The sequence below is a fragment of the Heterodontus francisci genome, chromosome 43 (assembly GCF_036365525.1).
Source record: "Heterodontus francisci isolate sHetFra1 chromosome 43, sHetFra1.hap1, whole genome shotgun sequence".
Taxonomy (NCBI): domain Eukaryota; kingdom Metazoa; phylum Chordata; class Chondrichthyes; order Heterodontiformes; family Heterodontidae; genus Heterodontus; species Heterodontus francisci.
The window spans coordinates 27655926-27675893 of NC_090413.1; the positions used below are offsets into that span (position 1 = coordinate 27655926).

The 19968-nt window shown below is 43.0% G+C and overlaps 1 protein-coding gene across 1 annotated transcript in view; it reads right to left on the reverse strand.

Annotated features, from left to right (window-relative positions):
• LOC137355764 (voltage-dependent P/Q-type calcium channel subunit alpha-1A-like) overlaps window positions 1-19968 on the reverse strand; it is a 644715-nt gene that overhangs the window by 613640 nt on the left and 11107 nt on the right. Inside the window, exon 2 of the mRNA XM_068021264.1 lies at window positions 14392-14733. Within this exon, the coding sequence (XP_067877365.1) occupies window positions 14392-14733 (342 nt within the window). The remainder of the gene's footprint in view (window positions 1-14391; window positions 14734-19968) is intronic.

Genomic DNA, 19968 nt, shown 5'->3' on the forward strand with positions numbered 1-19968 from the left:
CCAGCATGCATATACACACATGTCTAACAGGGGTCACGGTATAGGAATCCTGACTGATTACCTCATCCTACAGAAACTGAAAAAATTAACACAGACTTACACATATATACTACCAATAGCACCTCTCTCAGAAACAATTCAAAATGCTTCATGAACATTGATTGCAATGATTTTTGTCATGAATGCTCATGAGGGCAAGATCCCATAAACAGAAGAGACACGAATGACCAGTTAGTCTAATATTGATGATATTAGTTGAAAGAGAAATGGTGGCATTGGGAGAATCCCCTGTTCTTCAAATAAAAAAAGTTAAATAGAGATGATTAAATGCCAAAACATAATTTGGTTAGTTTAATAGCTCATCTGAAGGTTAACACCTCCAACTATGTACTGAAGTGCCAGCCTAGATCATGTGCTTAAGTGCTGAAGTGGGACAACAACATTCTGGCTCAGAACCAAGATTGCTAGTAACTGCACCAGGTTGAAACCAATTCGAGGAACCTTATTGCTGCCAAATAAGAAATCAGCCAACACAGAGCAAATATCAAGTCTGAAACCTTTCTGATATGATTCACTGATGTACCTTCCCACTAGAGTGGATTGCTTAAAACTTTAGTCCCATGCACTGAAACAGGGAAAAATCAGCTGTGTCAATTGAGTGAATTGGAGAAAAAAAAAACTCGAGAGAAAATGAACACATGCTCTCTGATTACTTTATACCTTATTTCCTTCCCTTGCTGGTCTTCTGGGCCACACAACCCCTAAGGGCAAGAATACAGGCAAGCAAGCTGCTTCCAGGTGTCTCCCAGGACTTCTCAGGAGCCATGCAACATGTGTGATTCAGTGATCGTCCTCGTTGAAGGGAGACATCTGGCCTCAACACACTGCCTCCCAACAGAAATCTGCGATACTGTAACAGGGCACAGCAAAAGCAGGGAGACTAATTTCCATGGCACTGCATATTGATTCTCCATTGGTGCGCTATCAAGAAATGTATTCACACAGCTTAGAATATAAACATAGAAATTTATAGCACAGAGGAGGCCATTCAGCCTATCATGCTTCTGCTAGCTCTTGGAGAGCGCTATCCAATTTAGTCCCATGCCCCAGATTTTTCTCCATAACCTTGTAAAATTAGTCCTCTTCCAAATTTATCCAATTTCCTTTTAAAATTTCTTATGGAATTTGATTCCACGTTCCAGACCCTAATAACTCTGTGTGTGAAGAAGTTTCATACAGAGTCATCATGTGGGTTTCAAACAGATCTATTATGACTCCATCAACAGGTTCAGCCACATATGCCAGAAGAGTTAGCATGTGCCGTAATCCTGGATTGCAACTGGAAGGAGTTAGCAAACAAAATATTCATACTGGCCAGGATGTGACAAAGGCCTCTCACAATCGCTGTATTTATTATGGATTGAACAAAATGCACCAAGATTCTCCCACTAGTCAGAGCAATCATGGGAAAATTGAACCCACGAACACTAGAAAAAGGGGAACAGAAAGAGTGGAGAAACAGAAAAAAAAAGTGTTTGTTAATGATATAAGGCAGTAGAAAGTATTTAACTAACAATCCCCAATTTTCAATCTTGATGGTGCGTATCCAGTCCATTGCTGACAACACTGGTGCCAAGAGATATGTGAGCACCATCTTGTGGCAGCAATATGTTTTTAAATCAGTAATGCACATTCCGTTCTCTTTTGCAGGCCTGGACAAGACTTTGGATTACTTTTGCTTTACAGTTATCTTTTTAAAAAAGGCAGTGGGGTATTTTGAAGCAAAAGGTGATGGTGCTTGAAAATTAAATATTTTCCCAGCCAATGACAAGTATCAAGCATCTTGGAAATATAATGCTTCTCAAGGGTTTTCTGTGTTGAGGACACCTGAAAATATTGAAATTATTTGCGGGAAAACTTTGAAAATACTGACAAATTTCCAGAGAGCACTTGCAAATATTGGCACACTTCTAGGGAATGCCTGAAAATACTGACATACTCCCAGAGAACTTCTGTCTTAACGGTCAAAAAAGTGTCCACTGCCCAAAGAAAAGAATTACTATCATCGTACAAGATATTTTCGTTAGTATCGGCGACAGAAATAATAAGCTATGGAGGCAGTAAAAATTTAGAAAAATATAGAAACCTGTCAAGGAATCCTACGGGCCTATCACCGATCCCCTAGGGTAATGGTTCTCAAAATAAGGTCCATGGAGGGGAGGTCCTCAGAGACCTCCCTGGGAGTCCACAACACAGGGCAGACCTTATGGGTGGGTGACATGGGCTAATGCACTGGGTAAAGAGTGAGCAGTGGACAGCAGCCAAGTTTGCAGTTTAGGTTTAGGGTCAACACTAGGAGTCATGCCGAGGGAGTGTGAAGTCAAGGCAAAGGAGCAACTTGACGGGCTACTGACAAATGAAACATTGGCCGGAATTTTATGCTGGGCGGGAGGCCCCGCCCACCGGCCAGAAAGTCGGAGACAAGCCTGCCTCCGCCGGGCCTGGGGAGCCATGCCAGGATTTTACGCTCCCCAGGCCCTTAATTGGACTTGGGCGGAATTTCCACCTCCTTGAGGTAGGAAGTCCCGCTTCTAAGAGCCGCCGGCCAATCAGCGGGCCGGCAGCTCTTAATCCCAGCAGCACCACCAGGAGCACTGGCCACTGCTGGGACTGCACTCAGCATCGGCAGCAAGAGAGATGCCAGCCTGAAAACAAGGCAAGTTTTGGGGCCTCGCCACTGACAATCAGGTGGACTTCAGCGAGGCAAGGGGAGGGTCAATTGGTGGGGGGGCGGGGGGGGGCTTTATTTTAGTCGGGGCGGTTGGGGTTCAGGGGGACCTGCCGTGGGACACAGGGTGCTCGATCATGAGGGCCCCTCTCAGCCCGCAAGAAGGCGGGAGGAGGCTCTTAAGTGGCATTGGGTTCGGGGGGAGGGTGGGGGTGGTGGCATAGCGGTATTGTCACTGGACTAGTAACCCAGAGACCCAGGATATTGCTCTAGGGACATGGGTTTGAATCCCTCCACAACAGGTGGAATTTGAATTCAATTGATAAATCTGGAATTCAAAGCTCGACTAATGATGGCCATGAAACCATTGTCGATTGTCATAAAAATCCATCTGGTTCACTAATGTCCTTTCGGGAATGTTACAAGCGACCACTCCAGTCAAAGCCCCCAATCAAAATATACAATTCTGATTGTGGTGGGAGAAACGTACTGTTAATTCAATCCCATCCCTCCACAGATCGCCTAACATATCATTTTAAACTTTCCAAATTAAAGAAAGACCCAGCCAAATTGTACCATCTATTAACCCCCAAATGAGGCTAACCAAACCAGGTGTCTTTAAATCAACAAATTAACTGTTTAATTAGAAAAACTAAATTCCTATAACACTGCAAAGATTTAAACAACATTTAAAATAGAAAAAAATTAGAGTCCTTGCAGATTTATGCTCTTGCCGGATGTGAAACAGTCCAAGATTGCTTGAAGTCCTCACAGACATCCGATGGGGGAAAAAGGGTTCTTCAACAGGAGAACAGTCCATTGTCTAATCCAGAAGTTGAAATTTTTGCTTTCCTTCTCCAGCGATGAATTTCTACAATTAACAACTTGCAAACACTTTTTAATTAATCAATTTGGGCTTTAGAATTTTTTAAGGATAAAAGATTGTCACAATCTAACTTCCCTTCCTTCAGTTTAAATTATCAGAGGTCTGTGTCTTGGCTTGATGTTTTGGAATTTTGAGAGAGAATAATAAATAAACTGACTAAATTCGCTTCCTTCAGTTTAAATGGGTTGAGAGCTCTCCTTTCAGGTGCTAACGCGCAGCTGTTTGTCTGTGGCTCTGAGGTAGAACAGTCTGTTTCCAGTATAAGCCAGTTCAAAATTAGACTGTAAAAAGTATCTCTCAATGCTCAGTCCGAGTGGCTGTATCCAAGGCAACCAGGATGCACCCTTTGAAGCTGGCTGGTTCCCTCTCTGTATGGTTGTGTCCAACGGCAACCAAAATGCACCTTCTCGGTAACGCCTGAGGCTTGCTTGTTCTTAAAGCAGTACTGATCCTTTGCTGTCTTAAAGACACACCACATATTTCCCGGAGAGAAAAAAAAAAAGACAGGAAGGAAATCTGCTGTCCTTACCTGGTCTGGCCTTTATGTGACCTCAGACCCACAGCAATGTGGTTGACTCTTAAATGCCCTCTGAAATGGCCTAACAAGCCACCCAGTTGTATCAAACCGGTACAAAGTTGATAAGAAATGAGACGGACAGATCACACAGCAAGGAGCTAGGCACCAGAAAGGATGACAGCATACCCAGCCCTGTTGACCCTGCAAAGTCCTCCTTACTAACATCTGGGGGCTTGTGCCAAAGTTGGGAGAGCTGTCCCACAGACTAGACAAGCAACAGCCTGACATAGTCATACTCACCGAATCATACTTTACAGACAATGTCCCAGACACTGCCATCACCATCCCCGGGTATGTCCTGTCCCACCGACAGGACAGACACACCAGAGGTGGTGGCACAGTGGTATACAGTCAGGAGGGAGTTACCCTGGGAGTCTTCAATATCGATTCCAGATCCCATGAAGTCTCATTACATCAGGTCAAACATGGGCAAGGTAACCTCCTACTGATTACCACCTACTGGCCTCCCTCAGTTGATGAATCAGTACTCCTCCATGTTGAACACCACTTGGAGGAAGCACTGAGGGTGGCAAGGGTACAGAATGTACTCTGGGTGAGGGACTTCAATGTCCATCACCAAGAGTGGTTCGGTTGCACCATAACTAACCAAGCCCTAAAGGACATAGCTGCTAGACTAGGTCTGCGGCAGGAGGTGAGGGAACCAACAAGAGGGAAAAACATACTTTGTCCTCACCAAACAGCCTGCCGCAGATGCATCTGTCCATGACAGTATTAGCAGGGATGACCACGGTGCAGTCCTTGTGGAGACAAAATCCTGTCTTCACACGCAGAATACCTTCCATTGTGTTGTGTGGCACAACCACTGGGCATCCAGGAGGCACTGTGGGCCATCAGCAGCAGCAGAATTGTACTCAACCACAATCTGTAACCTCATGGCCCAGCATATCCCCCACTCTACCATTACCATCAAGCTGGTGGATCAACCCTGGTTCAATGAAGAGTGTAGGAGGGCATGCCAGGAGCAGCACCAGGCATACCTCAAATTGAGGTGTCAACATAGTGAAGCTACAACCCAGGACTACTTGCGTGCCAAACTGCGTAAGCAGCATGTGATACAGAACTAAGCGATCCCATAACCAACGGATCAGATCTAAGCTCTGTAGTCCTGCCATATCCAGTCGTGAATCGTGATGGACAGTTAAACAACTAACTGGAGGAGGCGGCTCCACAAATATCCCCATCCTCAATGATGGATGAGCCCAGCACATCAGTGCAAAAGATAAGGCTGAAGCATTTACAACAATTTTAGGCCAGAGGTGCCGAGTGGATGATCCATCTCGGCCTCCTCCTGAAGTCCCCAGCATCACAGATGTCAGACTTCAGCCAATTTGATTTCACTCCTCGTGATATCAAGAAACGACTGAAGGCACTGGATACTGCAAAAGCTATGGGACCTAGCAAGATTCCGGCACTAGTACTGAAGGCCTGTGCTCCAGAACTTGCTGTGCCCCTAGCCAAGCTGTCCCAGTAAATCTATAACACTGGTTTCTACCCTGCAATTTGGAATATTACCCAGGTCTGTCCTGTACACAAAAAGCAGGACAAATACAACCTGGACAATTACTGCCCCATCAGTCTACTCTCAATCATCAGTGAAGTGATGGAAGGTGTCATCAACAGTGCCATCAAGCAGCACTTACTTAGCAATTACCTGCTCAGTGATGCTCAGTTTGGGTTCTGCCAGGGCCACTCAGCTCCTGACCTCAATACAGACTTGGTTCAAACATGGACAAAAGAGCTGAACTCAAGAGGTGAGGTGAGAGTGACTGCCCTTGACATCAAGGCAGCATTTGATCGAGTATGGCATCAAGGAGCCCTGGCAAAACTGGAGTCAATGGGAATCAGGGGGAAAACTCTGCGCTGGTTGGAGTCATACCTAACACAAAGGAAGGCAGTTGTGGTTGTTGGAGGTCAATCATCTCAGCTCCAGGACATCACTGCAGGAGTTCCTCAGGGTAGTGTCCTAGGCCCAACCATCTTCAGCTGCTTCATCAATGACCTTCCTTCAAACATGAGGTCAGAAGTGGGGATGTTCGCTGATGATTGCACAATGTGCAGCATCATTCGTGACTCCTCAAATACTAAAGCAGTCCGTGTAGAAATGCAGCAAGACCTGGACAATATCCAGGCTTGGGCTGATAAGTGGCAAGTAACATTCACTGACCATCTCCAACAAGAGAGAATCTAACCATCACCCCTTGATGTTCAATGGCATTACCATCGCTGAATCCCCCACCAACATCCTGGGGGTTACCATTAACCAGAAACTGAGCTGGAGTAGCCATATAAATACTGTGGCTACAAGAGCAGGTCAGAGGTTGGGAATTCTGTGGCGAGTAACTCACCTCCTGACTCCCCAAAGCCTGTCCACCATCGACAAGGCACAAGTCAGGAGTGTGATGGAATACTCTCCACTTGCCTGGATGGGTGCAGCTCCAACAACACTCAAGAAGCTCGACACCATCCAGGACAAAGCAGCTCACTTGATTGGCACCCTATCCACAAACATTCACTCCCTCCACCACTGATGCACAGTGGCAGCAGTGTGTACCATCTACAAGATGCACTGCAGCAACGCACCAAGACTCCTTAGACAGCACCTTCCAAACCCATGACCTCTACCACCTAAAAGGACAAGGGCAGCAAATGCATGGGAACACCACCACCTGCAAGTTCCCCTCCAAGTCACACACCATCCTGACTTGGAACTATATCGCCGTTCCTTCACTGTCGCTGGGTCAAAATCCTGGAACTCCCTTCCTAACAGCACTGTGGGTGTACCTACTCCACATGGATTGCAGCAGTTCAAGAAGGCAGCTCACCACCACCTTCTCAAGGGAGGTTAGGGATGGGCAATAAATGCTGGCCTAGCCAGTGACACCTACATCCCAGGAATGAATAAAAAAAGTTAACTGACCACTTAAGAGCCTTGATTGGCCTGGGGAGGGCGGGTTGTTTCTCACCACCGCCCCATGTAAAACTGCAGCGGAGGCAGGAAGGCATTGGGAACCGCAACCCCCACCTCCCACTCAATCTTATGCCCCCCCCACCAGCCCGCTCCTCTTGGTGGGGAGGGGGCGTCAAATGCTGGCCATTGCTTCCTATCCAGAATATCAATTGTTAACTACTGCTTAAATAAAGGGCGCCGCCTTGGATTATGAATAGATGCCTGAAAACTAGAAATCTTCACTGACAAGGCTACGAAAAGTCTCCGGACAACTGTAGGTGAAGAGAATGACGAAACCCATTCCTTTGATGCTCTCAGCAAAATATAGGCCAAATTGTCTTGCATTACCACTGAAAGGAGGCATAAAGCAACCCTGACACAAGGGGGTGCAATTGTCCTTCATATCAATCAGTACAAGCTACTCATTTTCATCCTAATTTCCCTGTTTCCTCCCCCAGTATCACTGGCAAGGCAAACATTTATTACCCATCCCTAATTGCCCTTGAAACTGAGTGGCTCCTTCGGCCATTTCAGAATGGCAGTTAATCGTCATCCACATTGCTGTTGGTCTACAGTGACTCATAAACTAAACCTGGTAAGGACTGCAGATTTCCTCTCCTGAAGGTCATTAGTGAACCAAATGGGTTTTTACAACAATCCAGTAGTTGTATTTCACCCCTGATTTATTAATTAATTGAATTCGAATCCCCTACCTGCCATGGTGGGATTTAAACTCATGTCTCCAGAACATTAATCCAGGCCTCTGTATTACTAGTCCAGTAACACTATGCTATCATCCCTGGCGGTAATTCATACTGGAGTAATACTGCACTGCCATCAACAGGCACATCTCATCACTACCTCAATTTCAAATCAAAAAGTCACATTTTTTGAGAGTCAACGTAAATCTGACTCTGAAGTGGCATTGTTGGATTTTAAAAACGTCTTGCACCAGTTACAATTCTTTTTTTTCGCTGAGGTTAATTGGAGTCTGGAATGTGCTTAATTTGTCTCTCCGCCCACATTTCTTAATCAGAGGGACTGAGATATTGTTTACTCCGATGTGCATAGTTTATAGTGTGTAAAATCAATTTACAGGAATAGTGTGGGTAGGAGCACTGCACTATGGGCAATTTAGCTCACTTTCTATATCCTGTCTATTCAGTCAAGTGGCAAGCTCTACACAAAATGCCTCCCGATCAGTCTTCAACCAACAATTTTAAACAATACAACAGAAATAGTAATGAACAAGGCAGCAGCAAGAACACCTCATGTTGTGTAGCAGTTCAGAAAGATCACAATTTCCTTACAGAGATTCGCTGGCTGCAATCTAATTCAACAAACATCATCACACAGCCAGAAATTCAGGGAGACTCATTGCAACATCATTGTAAGTGTGTGTGTGAAATCTTCACACCTATACACAGCTGGAATATGGCTTCAGAATTCTTACAGCCTATATCAACTGTGACATTTCTAACCATCCCTCAAGTCAGGATCCTGTTCAGGGTGCATCTCACACTTTTGTTTGCAAAATGCCAGGGGTAAAAGTGAAAAAAAGAGACACCACTGGATTCATTCCTGAGCAAGAGTCATCATTTTCAGGTTGAGGAAGAAAGAAGTGTGGCAAAAATAAATTGAAATTGGGGGCCAGTTACTGTAATGGGTTAGACACTGTCCCTTTCACCAAAGTGAGAAGCTAATCGAGACCAATGAAATGAAAATGCCCTACTGGTTGCAAAAGTCCTAGGCGAAATGAGTTAGGGCATTCTCAACCCAACTCCTAGTCCTTCCCCTTCCTATATTTAACACAACAAATGGAAACACCCTTTCTTCCAGTATTTCAGACCATGTACTGACAACCACCCAAACTTTAGGTATGATATATAATTACATCTAACAGATCATAAATACATTAAGAAACAAATATTTTATTTATCGATATATGCGTATTGTATTTGCATTTCATGTCCAAGACATCTCAAAAACAATAAATTATTTTTGAAATGCAGTCACTTGCTTTCTGGTAAATGCATAAACCATTTTTGCACAGCAAGATCCCACAAACGTTAATGAGATATATGACTATTTAATCTGTTGCGGTGGTGTTGGTTGACGAAGGAATGTCGGCCAGGGCACCAGGAGAGCTCTCCTGATCTTCTTCAAGAGGTGTCTTGAGATCTTACATATTCACTTGAACAGAGTTTCTGTTTAACGCCTCACCCAAAAGATTACACTTCTGCCAATGCTGTGCTGAAGCGTCAACGTAGATCAAGTGCTCGTGTCTGGCGTGGGGCTTGAACCCATGTCCTTATGCTTCTGACAGGAGTGCTTCACGCTGACCTTAGCTGCCCGTTTTAACAGCTGCGAGTACATGTCCAACATGTTCAGAGATTTGTCTCCAATTGACAAATCAAGAAATTTAGAAAGTTCATTATTTTGTAAAATTGTTTTAAAATATAATATTTTCATCAGATTGTTATATATAAAACAAAGGGTGATGGCTGTGCACATTGACATACCCTTTTAATTGGCCCGGATCTCGGAGAATGATGATGTCTATGGCATGGTTTCCCCCTTTCCCAACAGCTGTTTAAATCTGGCGCCAAGTCAAGAGATTTTCTTGGTGTGCAGCAGCAGTGATATCAACAAGTAGGTAGGCAGCCAATCACATTGAAGTATTCTCACACAGCAAATCTGGATGCTAAAAGCACTGACAGAAACTTCCGGCTTTCCATGTTATTCTGCGCATGTGCGGACTCCAGTTTCAGTGGCGTAGTGACGCCGAGCACTGACAGTTTCCCCATCATTACTGCCGCAAAATTTGGACCAATATACACTAGCAAATCTCCTGTGGCGACCAGATTACAAAACGTTTTGGAAGGGCAGAACTATGTTATAGTATGTAATGTAGAGTATTATTCTGTGAATCTTTGTCCCTTTAAAGAGTTAGCTGTTAATTAAAAAGTACAGATCATTCGGAGTATAATTGTTGAGAAATCCTTGTAAATTGGATGTGCCCATCAGTTTCAGGCTCCAGCTAAGAAGCATATTGTATATTTAATGATTATTTAGTCTTTGTAAAGAGTGTGATTTCTGTACATTGATGCAATTTCTATTTTAATATATCAGTGGATGTCCCACATAGCTGCAGATGATGTGTTAATTTATAAATTGCAGGAATCTCATTCAATTCCAAACATAAAGTATGTTTTGCTTTAAGGCTACAGGGTATGAATGCTCTGCATTCTTGAAATTAATGCTTAGCTCAGACTGTAATCAGAACCCTAAGTTTGTTTGTGGGAAATTCAGTTAAGAAGGTATAAATGTTCTGGTCTATATTAATTGGTGATTAAGTGCCACACAGAAATTTGTATTAGATGTGACAAGTCCTGTTTTTGATAGAGATACACAATGCATAGTGGGGAATTATTTGAAATAAAGCATAGTTTTCCACTCATCCCCACAACATCCCTTTTCTCTGGAAAAAGCACATGTGGGCATTGGATAAGGGCAAGATTAGGCTTGTCTGCGAGGCCTTCTAAAGTTAAATAACCTAGTCTTACACATGAACAGCCACTTGGGCAAGGTGAGGAGTGGGTGCTGCTGTCCCTGAAATTCCTGCCCAGGAGTGTTTTGATGACAGAATGTGGATTAAAGAAAGTATTAAAATTATTAAAAGTATTAAAATTCTCTCATACAGAGACTCCCGCCGTGCTGAATAACTTACCGTGAAATCTTAAGACACTGCTGTTCAAGTAAGACTATTTCCATTCTCCAACAACTACAGCCCCCAGCAACTATTGCTACATTCAAGGCCAACTCCGAGAGCAGTTTACATTGAGTGTAATCCACAGCCAACACCGCACAACTCAAAATTGCAACTGGCAATGTTGGACAGGTGATATAGCCCCTATCTACATATTAAAAGTGGTCTCTCTGGCCAGTCATCTAAATGCCGCAACCAAGTGTTACAACCGACCGCTCCTGTCAAAGCCCCCAATCAAAATATACGATTCTGATTGTGCTGGGACCAACGCACTGTTAATCCAATCCCGTCACTCCACAGATCGGCTAACATATTTAAAACGTGCCAAATTAAAGAAAGACCCAGCCAAATTGTACCATCTATTAACCCCCGAATAAGGCTAACCAAACCAGGTGTCTTTAAATCAACAAATTAACTCTTTAATTAGAAGAACTAAATTCTTAAAACACTATGAAGATATAATCAACTATTAAAATAGAAAAAAATTAGAGTCCTTGCAAATTTACAGTCCAATGTTGCTTGAAGTCCTCACAGAATGTTGCTTTTCGTCTCCAGCAAATTTCAACAAATAATGACTTGTAAGCTCTTTCAGTGGAATCAAGCTGACTTTAGAGTTTTTGAGGGATAAAAGATTGTCACAGTCTAACTTCCCTTTCTTCAATTTAAATTACCAGAGATCTTTGTTTAGGCTTGACTTTTTTTAGAATTTTGAGAGATAATAATTAAACAGACTAAAATCCTATTCGTTCAGTTTAAATGGTTGAGAGCTATTTTTCCAGGTGCTGTCATCACAGCTGTGTCTGTGTCTGTGTGTATCTGTCTGTTACAACAAACTGTCTTCAAATAACAGCCAGTTCAAAACTGAATTGTAACAAATGTATCGCACGAGACTCACTCGCAGTGGCTGTTTCTATGGTAACGAGAATACACCCTTTGAATCGCAGTCTCCAAATGACTGTTTCTAAAGCAACGAAAATGCACCTTCCCATAACTCCTGAGACTTGCTGGTTCTTAAAGCAATACTGATCCCTTGCAAGCCTTAAAGGCAAACTGCATATTCTGAAAAAAAACTACAGGACCATGACACAAGATATTGGCAGCCAGATTTCCACCATAAGCAGGGCAGTAACACCCTGTTTAAACCAGGGAACCTCAGGTAAAATCAGTCCCAATTTTACGAATATCCGTTTTCCAGGCCCTCATCCTCTGCTCTCTATAAATGCCAACTTGGTCAAAAATCAGATGCTCACATCCAGTCCCATACTAAATTCTGCTCATCACACCAGTCGTTGCTGATGATCATTGGTTCCCCATCCCCCAATTCATTAAAGTCCTTTTTCTTGGCTTCAAACTTCCAACCTATCTCTGCAACCTCGTCATCATTTCCCAGACCCTTCTGTCCTCTGATTGGCTTTTTGTCTACCCACTCCCTTCAATCCATCATTGACTCTGATATCAGGGAAGAAGCTGGAGTCATATGAGTGGAAATAGTTAGGCCAAGCCCATAGTGCATCACACCACCAGAAATATAGTCAGTAACACAGGCTGTTGACTGGGAAGAGTACCTGAGCCTGACCCTGTGAAGAATATGGATTCACATCGATAGAGCCAGAGTCATTTGAGATAATAATTAACTTATAGCTTCCTCACAATGTTCAACTCGTGAGCTCTCGCGTGCTTTCATTCCAGCCAGCACTTTTGAAGAAGTTGTCATCGCTCCCAATGTAACTGAAAACATTCCACAAATGGGCCTGAAATTTTACCAGCCCGCGCGCTTCACGCTGTGAGGTCAGCGGCCTTCCGACCCAGAAGTGCCGCAGCAGAGCCCCCGCAATATTACGCACAGGGGCACATTTAAATGGAGGGGGTGGAACATCTGCCCCAGATGACAGACAGGGCGGACGCCACATCCCCTGTGCCAGCGCCATTTTTAAAGAGCTTCAAGCCCATCAGGAGTCAATTAAATATTTAAAAGGTGCCGGTCGATATAAATTGCAAAAAGGATTTTTCCACACCTGCAATCCCCTCTCCCACTACCCACCACACCCCTCCCCGCCCCGCCCCCAATGCATAAATACTTATTTTTATGCCCTATCCTCCCCAGAAAAGTGAGTTCCCACTCATGACCTTTCCCCCCCAAATTTATTCCCTTTGACCCTAAACCCCTTCCACCATCACCACAGCCAATAAGGATTGTTTTCCCCACTACCAACCCCCCACCCCCCACTCCTGCCCTGATAATTTTAATCCATCCCTCCTCCCTACCAGCGTCTCGCCTTGGAACTCCGCACTGAGTTCCGAAGGTGCGCGAGTTGCGGCTGGCGGCCGTAAAATCAGCGTGGGACGTCCGCCGAGAGCAGGTAAGTTGATTTGCGTTTTTATTAACCTCATTTCAATATTTTAACAAAAAGGGCCGCATTGAGGCCTTGCCGCCTCTGCTAATATCCAGTGACACCTTTAGGCCATCGTGGGTCGTGGCAGGCAGCTCCCACAAACATTTTACAGACCTCCCCACCACCATCCACAATGCCGAGGGGCTGGTTAAATCCAACCCATGAAGTTAACTGATTAACCGTGGGATAAAAAATCCACTGCACCCACTTCTGGTGTGCATTTGGAGCACATATTACAATATCGTGGGCTAGGTGTGTGTAATGTTGCGATATGCAGAGTGCTGCAGTGGGGATTTTACTTCCATTTTACTCCTACTATTGCTGGTGATTTTCTGAACTTTTATCTCAGTTCTCCTAAGCTCCAAACATGCCAGTTTGCATATTCTTCCTCTTCCCTGCATCCTCACAGTGTTGAAATCAAGGCTGACTGTAGTCGCCTACTCTAATTCATTTTATCATCAGAAACTCAAAACTGCTGAAATCCAATACCTCCCTCACACGCAGCTTCCTTCCTCAATTTTCATGCTCTTAAAACCTAAGCCTAGAGTTATCCAATCACTACTTCTTGAATCACTTTATCTTCTCTATTACTTTTGTCTTGTGACAAACACAGGCATTTGGCCCCATCATTATTGTCCATATTTAAAGCACTTAGTTAAAACAGACTTTGTAACTTAACCAAACTACAGGATTGCATGCCTTGCCTCAACATTTGAGAGACTAGGCAAATTATTTTGATCAGGAATGACTTAAGATATTGGAGTACTCCTGGGCAAGGAGATGAAATGTCAGCAGGTTCTCATTCATGATCACAACCCAAAGACCCCTCTGGAAAGTGCAAATGCCTATAGAAAATGGGTAAGGGCTGGATAGGCCCCCACTGTGATGCCCTCAGCAGTTAAATATCCTGAAAAACACTTATTATCTAGGCCAACATAGGATAAGTGGCCACTTGGGTAAAGTATTGGAGAGGAGACAGGGCTTGTGGGAGAAAATTGGTGGCAAAATAAGAATTAGGGCTAGGGTTTTCTACCAATATATAAACATATAAAATAGAATCCATTACTTACTCCCATTCCTTTCGCTTTGCCTGAGGGGTACTGTGCATTTTATGAGCTTCATGTGCTTTGATAACATCCCTGTGATCTACCAGGCCTCCCCGCCTTCTGTACGGAGCAGCCAGCCCACTCTCTGTCATCTGGTAATACGGAGCTTCATGTAAAGCACTAGGACTACGATGGACAGCAGAATCTGTGCCCACTTCTCCTTTCACATCACAGACTGCTTCATAATAGCTTGGAGGGGATGATGGGCTGAAATCTGGGGCAGTTGTTTGTGGATTCTCTCGGGGATCCGTCCATGGATTTGCTTTTGAATTCATCAATCTGTCTGCCCAGAGCGAAGTGTACGAACTGCAAAACAAGACACCAAGAATAAATGGAACACTTAACATCTGCAAATCACAAAGTGTTAGAAACAATAGCACATGCCCTGTCACACACCCAGGCAATATAACACTCTGCAGAGCAACACACCCATTTTTCACACAAATTAGTTCAAATAAAATAGACTTAATGGTGCAATAAGTTATACATTAGCCTTTCATCTCAGGGAATTGGTTTTGACTTCAGTCCAGCTTGATTAGTGTAAACTTTCAGCTATCTGTTGCCTGTAAGGATCCAATAGGGAATGAGTTTAGTGCTGCCCTCAACACTACTTCTGGTTGGGATGAACTAACAACATAAAACTGGCACTAAATTAGCACTTTTGCCCAAACACAAGCATGAATGGTGTGAGGACTACACAGTGGATTAGGCTTTTTTTCAAATTGAGGCATATTGTTGGGATCGAGAGAGTTTTGCTCTGTATTGCACCTGGGCTATACCAGATCTGGGAACTGTTAATACTGGGGCACAAATGTGCACCTATAAACTTCATATTAATACGGAGTTGTCCTGGCTTTTGTCTTTACTTAGATGTGTGCTACGAGCCTTGCAAGTCACAGATAAAGTTTAAATCCATACATTCATTAATTTGCATAAATCTCAAATGGCTCTTGGTGTTTTGATTTAGGATTTGCCCACCAATAAGAACAGCCCTTTTCAAATGTCCAAATCCAGAGTTAAACCTCTGAAAAATAAATATAACGGCAAATAGGACAAAGTAGCGTGGGCTTCAAGGACTGGGGGTTGTTTGGAGATTACATACATATGAACATACGAATTAGGAGTAGGAGTAGGCCACTCGACCCTTCGAGCCTGCTCCACCATTCAACAAGATCATGGCTGATCTGATTGTAACCTCAACTCCACATTTCCCCCTGCCCCCAATAACCTATCACCCCCTTGCTAATCAAGAATCTATCTACCTCTGCCTTAAAAATATTCAAAGACTCTGCTTCCACTGCCTTTTGAGGAAGAGAATTCCAAAGACTCATGACCCTCTGAGAGAAAACATTTCTCCTCATCTGTCTTAAATGGGCAACCCCTTATTTTTAAACAGTGACCCCTAGTTCGAGATTCTCCCACAAGGGGAAACATCCTTTCCACATCCACCCTGTCAAGACCCCTCAGGATCTTATGTTTCAATCAAGTCGCCTCTTACTCTTCTAAATTCCAGCGGGTTGGGCAATCCTGGCTTCAACACACACAGATTTACCATTGCTGATTCAGGCCATCCCTTTAGAAAAATGCTAACAAAAAAAATCAGAGTCACTGAAAACCGGTTTCATTTGTAAACACTATCACCAGCAACAGCTGGTGGATTGACAATTTTTGGCGATTGCCCAACAAGCGCCCAAGCAACGTGTCCAAAGACACAAATGGAAAGTTTGTCTCCAAGGTATGAAAGAATGAAGATGAGGACTGCAACATGAGATAGCTCCTTGCCCATGGGCAGTTGCTCTGAGGAAACAGAAAATGGGCCACAAAATGACAGTTGGCGGTAACGTCGCGCGGACTGACAGTTGGCGAGGAGAAGGAAGAGCCTGGGGCGCAGGGAGGGGGCGTGGGGTGTGATAAGGCGGAAGGATCAGGAGAGGCAGAAGAAAAAAAAAGGAAGAGTAGCCTTGTTAATTAAGGAAAGTCGTACAGTCAAAGAAAAGTTTTTAATATTTGGCAGTGAATAAGTATAATCAATCTAGGTTGAATTAAGAAACAAGGGATCTGTTATCGTTTTGAGAGTATATAATAGACCACCAAATGGTGGAAATTTAGATTCGTACGCAATTAGAAAGGGTTAAAGTATTAACACAGTTGTAATAATAGGAAACTTTAAGTATTTCATGGTTGACCGGTTGATAAGATAAAAGGTTTTGGTCAAATTGGAAATGGATTTCCAGAATGCATTCAGGACTGTTTTCTTAATCAGTGCATCACTTGTCCAAAGTGGAAAGATTCAGTGCTACATCCGGTTCTTGATAAGAAAGCAAAACAACAGATGGTAGGAAAACACATTGGGAAATAAGTTTTCATAAGTCTGAATAAGAGAAATTACAGCAAAAGCAAAAAAAAGATGTTGAATCTGTGCAGACTTTAATTTCCTTCCTATGACCTAATCAAAGTTATGAAAAGGGTACCATGAAGATTCACCAACATGACATGGAATGAGAGGTTGCAATACCTATTAACACTAACATAATTCGAGAGAACTGAATAAAGTATTTGGAAAGGGAGAATATAAAAGGATACAAGGATTGAAGCAGACAGTTCCAATTGAAGAGCTAGCATTGAGATAGGGCTAATACAGCACAGGAAGCCATTTGCCTGAACAGCTATGTTGCTACAAATCTGTGAGGAGGTCAGATGGTTTATAAATCGAACAATGGATATCCAGTTCTAAGATTACACAAATATGGGGAATTGGTTTGTAAGGTATCCAGACCCAGGCCCCTTGGGTTATATTACTGTCTGCTCCCAAGATAGGAAACACCACAAATCAGAACCAACATTTGCAAAGCCCTCAGGCAAAAGACTTTCCTTTAGATTTGGAATAAGACAGTCCTCTGCAGCTAATCTAACTTGATGTTTCATTTCAGTACCAGTTGGTGTATTTACTAGCAATATAGTTCAGCAGTGGAACTTTACAATGTATAGCATCCTCTGATGCAGATTCACATTTTCCTTGTTTCATTTTATAATCATGTAATTCCATCTAGTCGCCATAATACAAGTACTGCCAGGTATCTAATTGAGAATGTTATATGGTCCCTTCAGAATTAGCACAGCACATAAATCTATATTTTAGAGTCCCTCCTGAGTATGTAAAAGCACTCCTCGGTGTGGAGGGGAGTCACAAAGACCAAGAAATTCCTAGATTTCATCCTCGATCTGTGCTGAATTAAACGCAACAACAAAAGGAAACCCATATTTGAGCACAGCATCTCTGCATGTGGGGAAGTCAGCCAGGTTATTGTTCTAGATTACTCAAGAATGGAGGACAGCTGTCACGGTAGCCTCCAACTGGGAACTTTAGAACACTTCATTGTACAACTTATTCAGAAAAGATAGGAAGAGGAGGACACTTAGCAGTTTTGGTTAAGAAAAATATTTCAGTGCTATAAAGAGAGCATGTCCCTGAGCAGTCAATGAATCTATTTTGGCTACTTGGTGGATGTTATAGGACACCAAATACTGGGAAGGAGTCAGAGAAGCAGACTTGCAAAGAAATTACTGACAACTCAGTTACAGTCTAGGTACATTCCCACAAGGGGGAAAGAGCGAGCAATTAAAGCCAGAGCTCCCTGGATGACGAAGGAGTTAGAGAACAGGATGAAGCAGAAAAGGGGGGCATATGACAGTTTGATGATATGGGAGTATCAGGAAGTACAGAGAAGTGAAAAAGGTAATAGGAAGGGCAAAGATTTAGTGCGATATTAGATTGGCATCGAGCATAAAGGGGAATTTGATGGTCTTCTATTAATGGTAAAAGGCTTGTCAGAGGAGCAATGGGGCCAATTCAGGAAAAAAATGGAGATCTGTTGGTGGAGGCACAAGGCATGTCTAAGGAACTAAATGAGTACTTTGGATTGGTGTTTACCAAGGAAGAGGATATTGCCAAAGCTGCAGAATCAAGGAGGTTGCCGGGATACCGGAGATAAAAAAGATAGAGGTACTAGAATGGCTGGTATTATTTAAAGTAGATAAGTCCCCCTGTCCAAAAGGGACACATCCAACATTTCTGAGGGAAGTTAGGATAGGAATTGCAATGTTGCTGGCCATAATCTTTCCATCCTCCTTAGATACAGGGGTGATGCCAGAGGACTGGAGGATTGCAAATATTACACCCTTGTTCAAAAAAGGGGACGAAGGATAAATCTGGCAATTAAGGGCCAGTCAGTTTATCAATAGTGAGGATGCTTTCAGAAACAATAATCCAGCAGAAAATTAACAGCCACTGGGAGAAACATAAACTAATAATGCAGAGCCAGCACTGATTTGTTAAGGGCAAATCGTATTTGACTTGATTGAATTTTTTAAAGTAAGCAAGAGGGTGAATGAGGGCAACAGAATTGATGTGGTGTGTGTGGACTTTCAAAATGTTTTTGATAAAGTACCACGTATTAAGCTTGTTAGCAAAATTAAAGACAATGAGGTAAGAGGAGCAGTAACAGCACGGATACAAAATTGGCTAAGGGATAGAAAACAAGGGTTGTGGTGAATACTTGTGATTTGGACTAGAGTGAGATATATAGTGGAGTTTCCCAAGGTTTAGTACTAGGTTCACTGCTGATTTTGATTGACATTAATGACTTGGACTTGGGGGTACAAGCACAATTTCAAAATTTACCGATGGCACAAAACTTAGTGTGGTAAACAGTGAGGAAAATAGTAACAGACTTCAAGAGAGCATAGACTGTTTGGTGGAATGGCTGGACACATGGCAGATGAAATTCAACTCAGAAAAATTTGGTAGGAAGAATGAGGAGAGACAATACATGCCGAATGGTACAATTTTAAAGGGAGTACAATAAGAGAGAGACCCGAGTGTATTTGTGCAAAATCTTCATTTGGAGAGGTTAACAAAGCAGCAAATAAAGCAAATGGGATCCTTTATAAATTAAGTCAGTACAAAAGCCAGGCAGTTATGCTAAACCAATATAAAACACTAGTTTAGCCCCATCTGGACTATTGTGTCCAATTCTGGACACTACTATTTAGGAAGGACATAAAAGGCTTTGGAAAGGGTACAGAATTTACTAGTTCCAGGCATGAGGGACTACAGTTACTGGGATATACACTGGAGTTGTTCTCCTTAGAGCAGAGAAGGATAAAAGGAGATTTGACAGTGATGTTTAAAATCATGAAGGATTTGGATAGAGTAAGTAAAGAGAAACTCTTTCCAATGGCTGATTGTCAATAACCAGAGATCCCAGATTTAAGATGATTGGCAAAAGAATGAGGCGATATGAGGAAACCCTTATTTATGCAATGAGTGGTTAGAATTTGGAATACACTACCTGATCAGGCAGTACATCAGATTCATTAATAACCTTCTAAAAAGAATTGGATAATTCCTTGAAGGAGAAAAGAAATTGCAGGAATATGGAGGAAGAGCAGGGTGTGGGACTAACTGGACAGCTGGCACAGACTCAATGGGCCGAATGGCCACCTTCTGTGCTGTATTATTCTGTGATCCTATTATTAAGC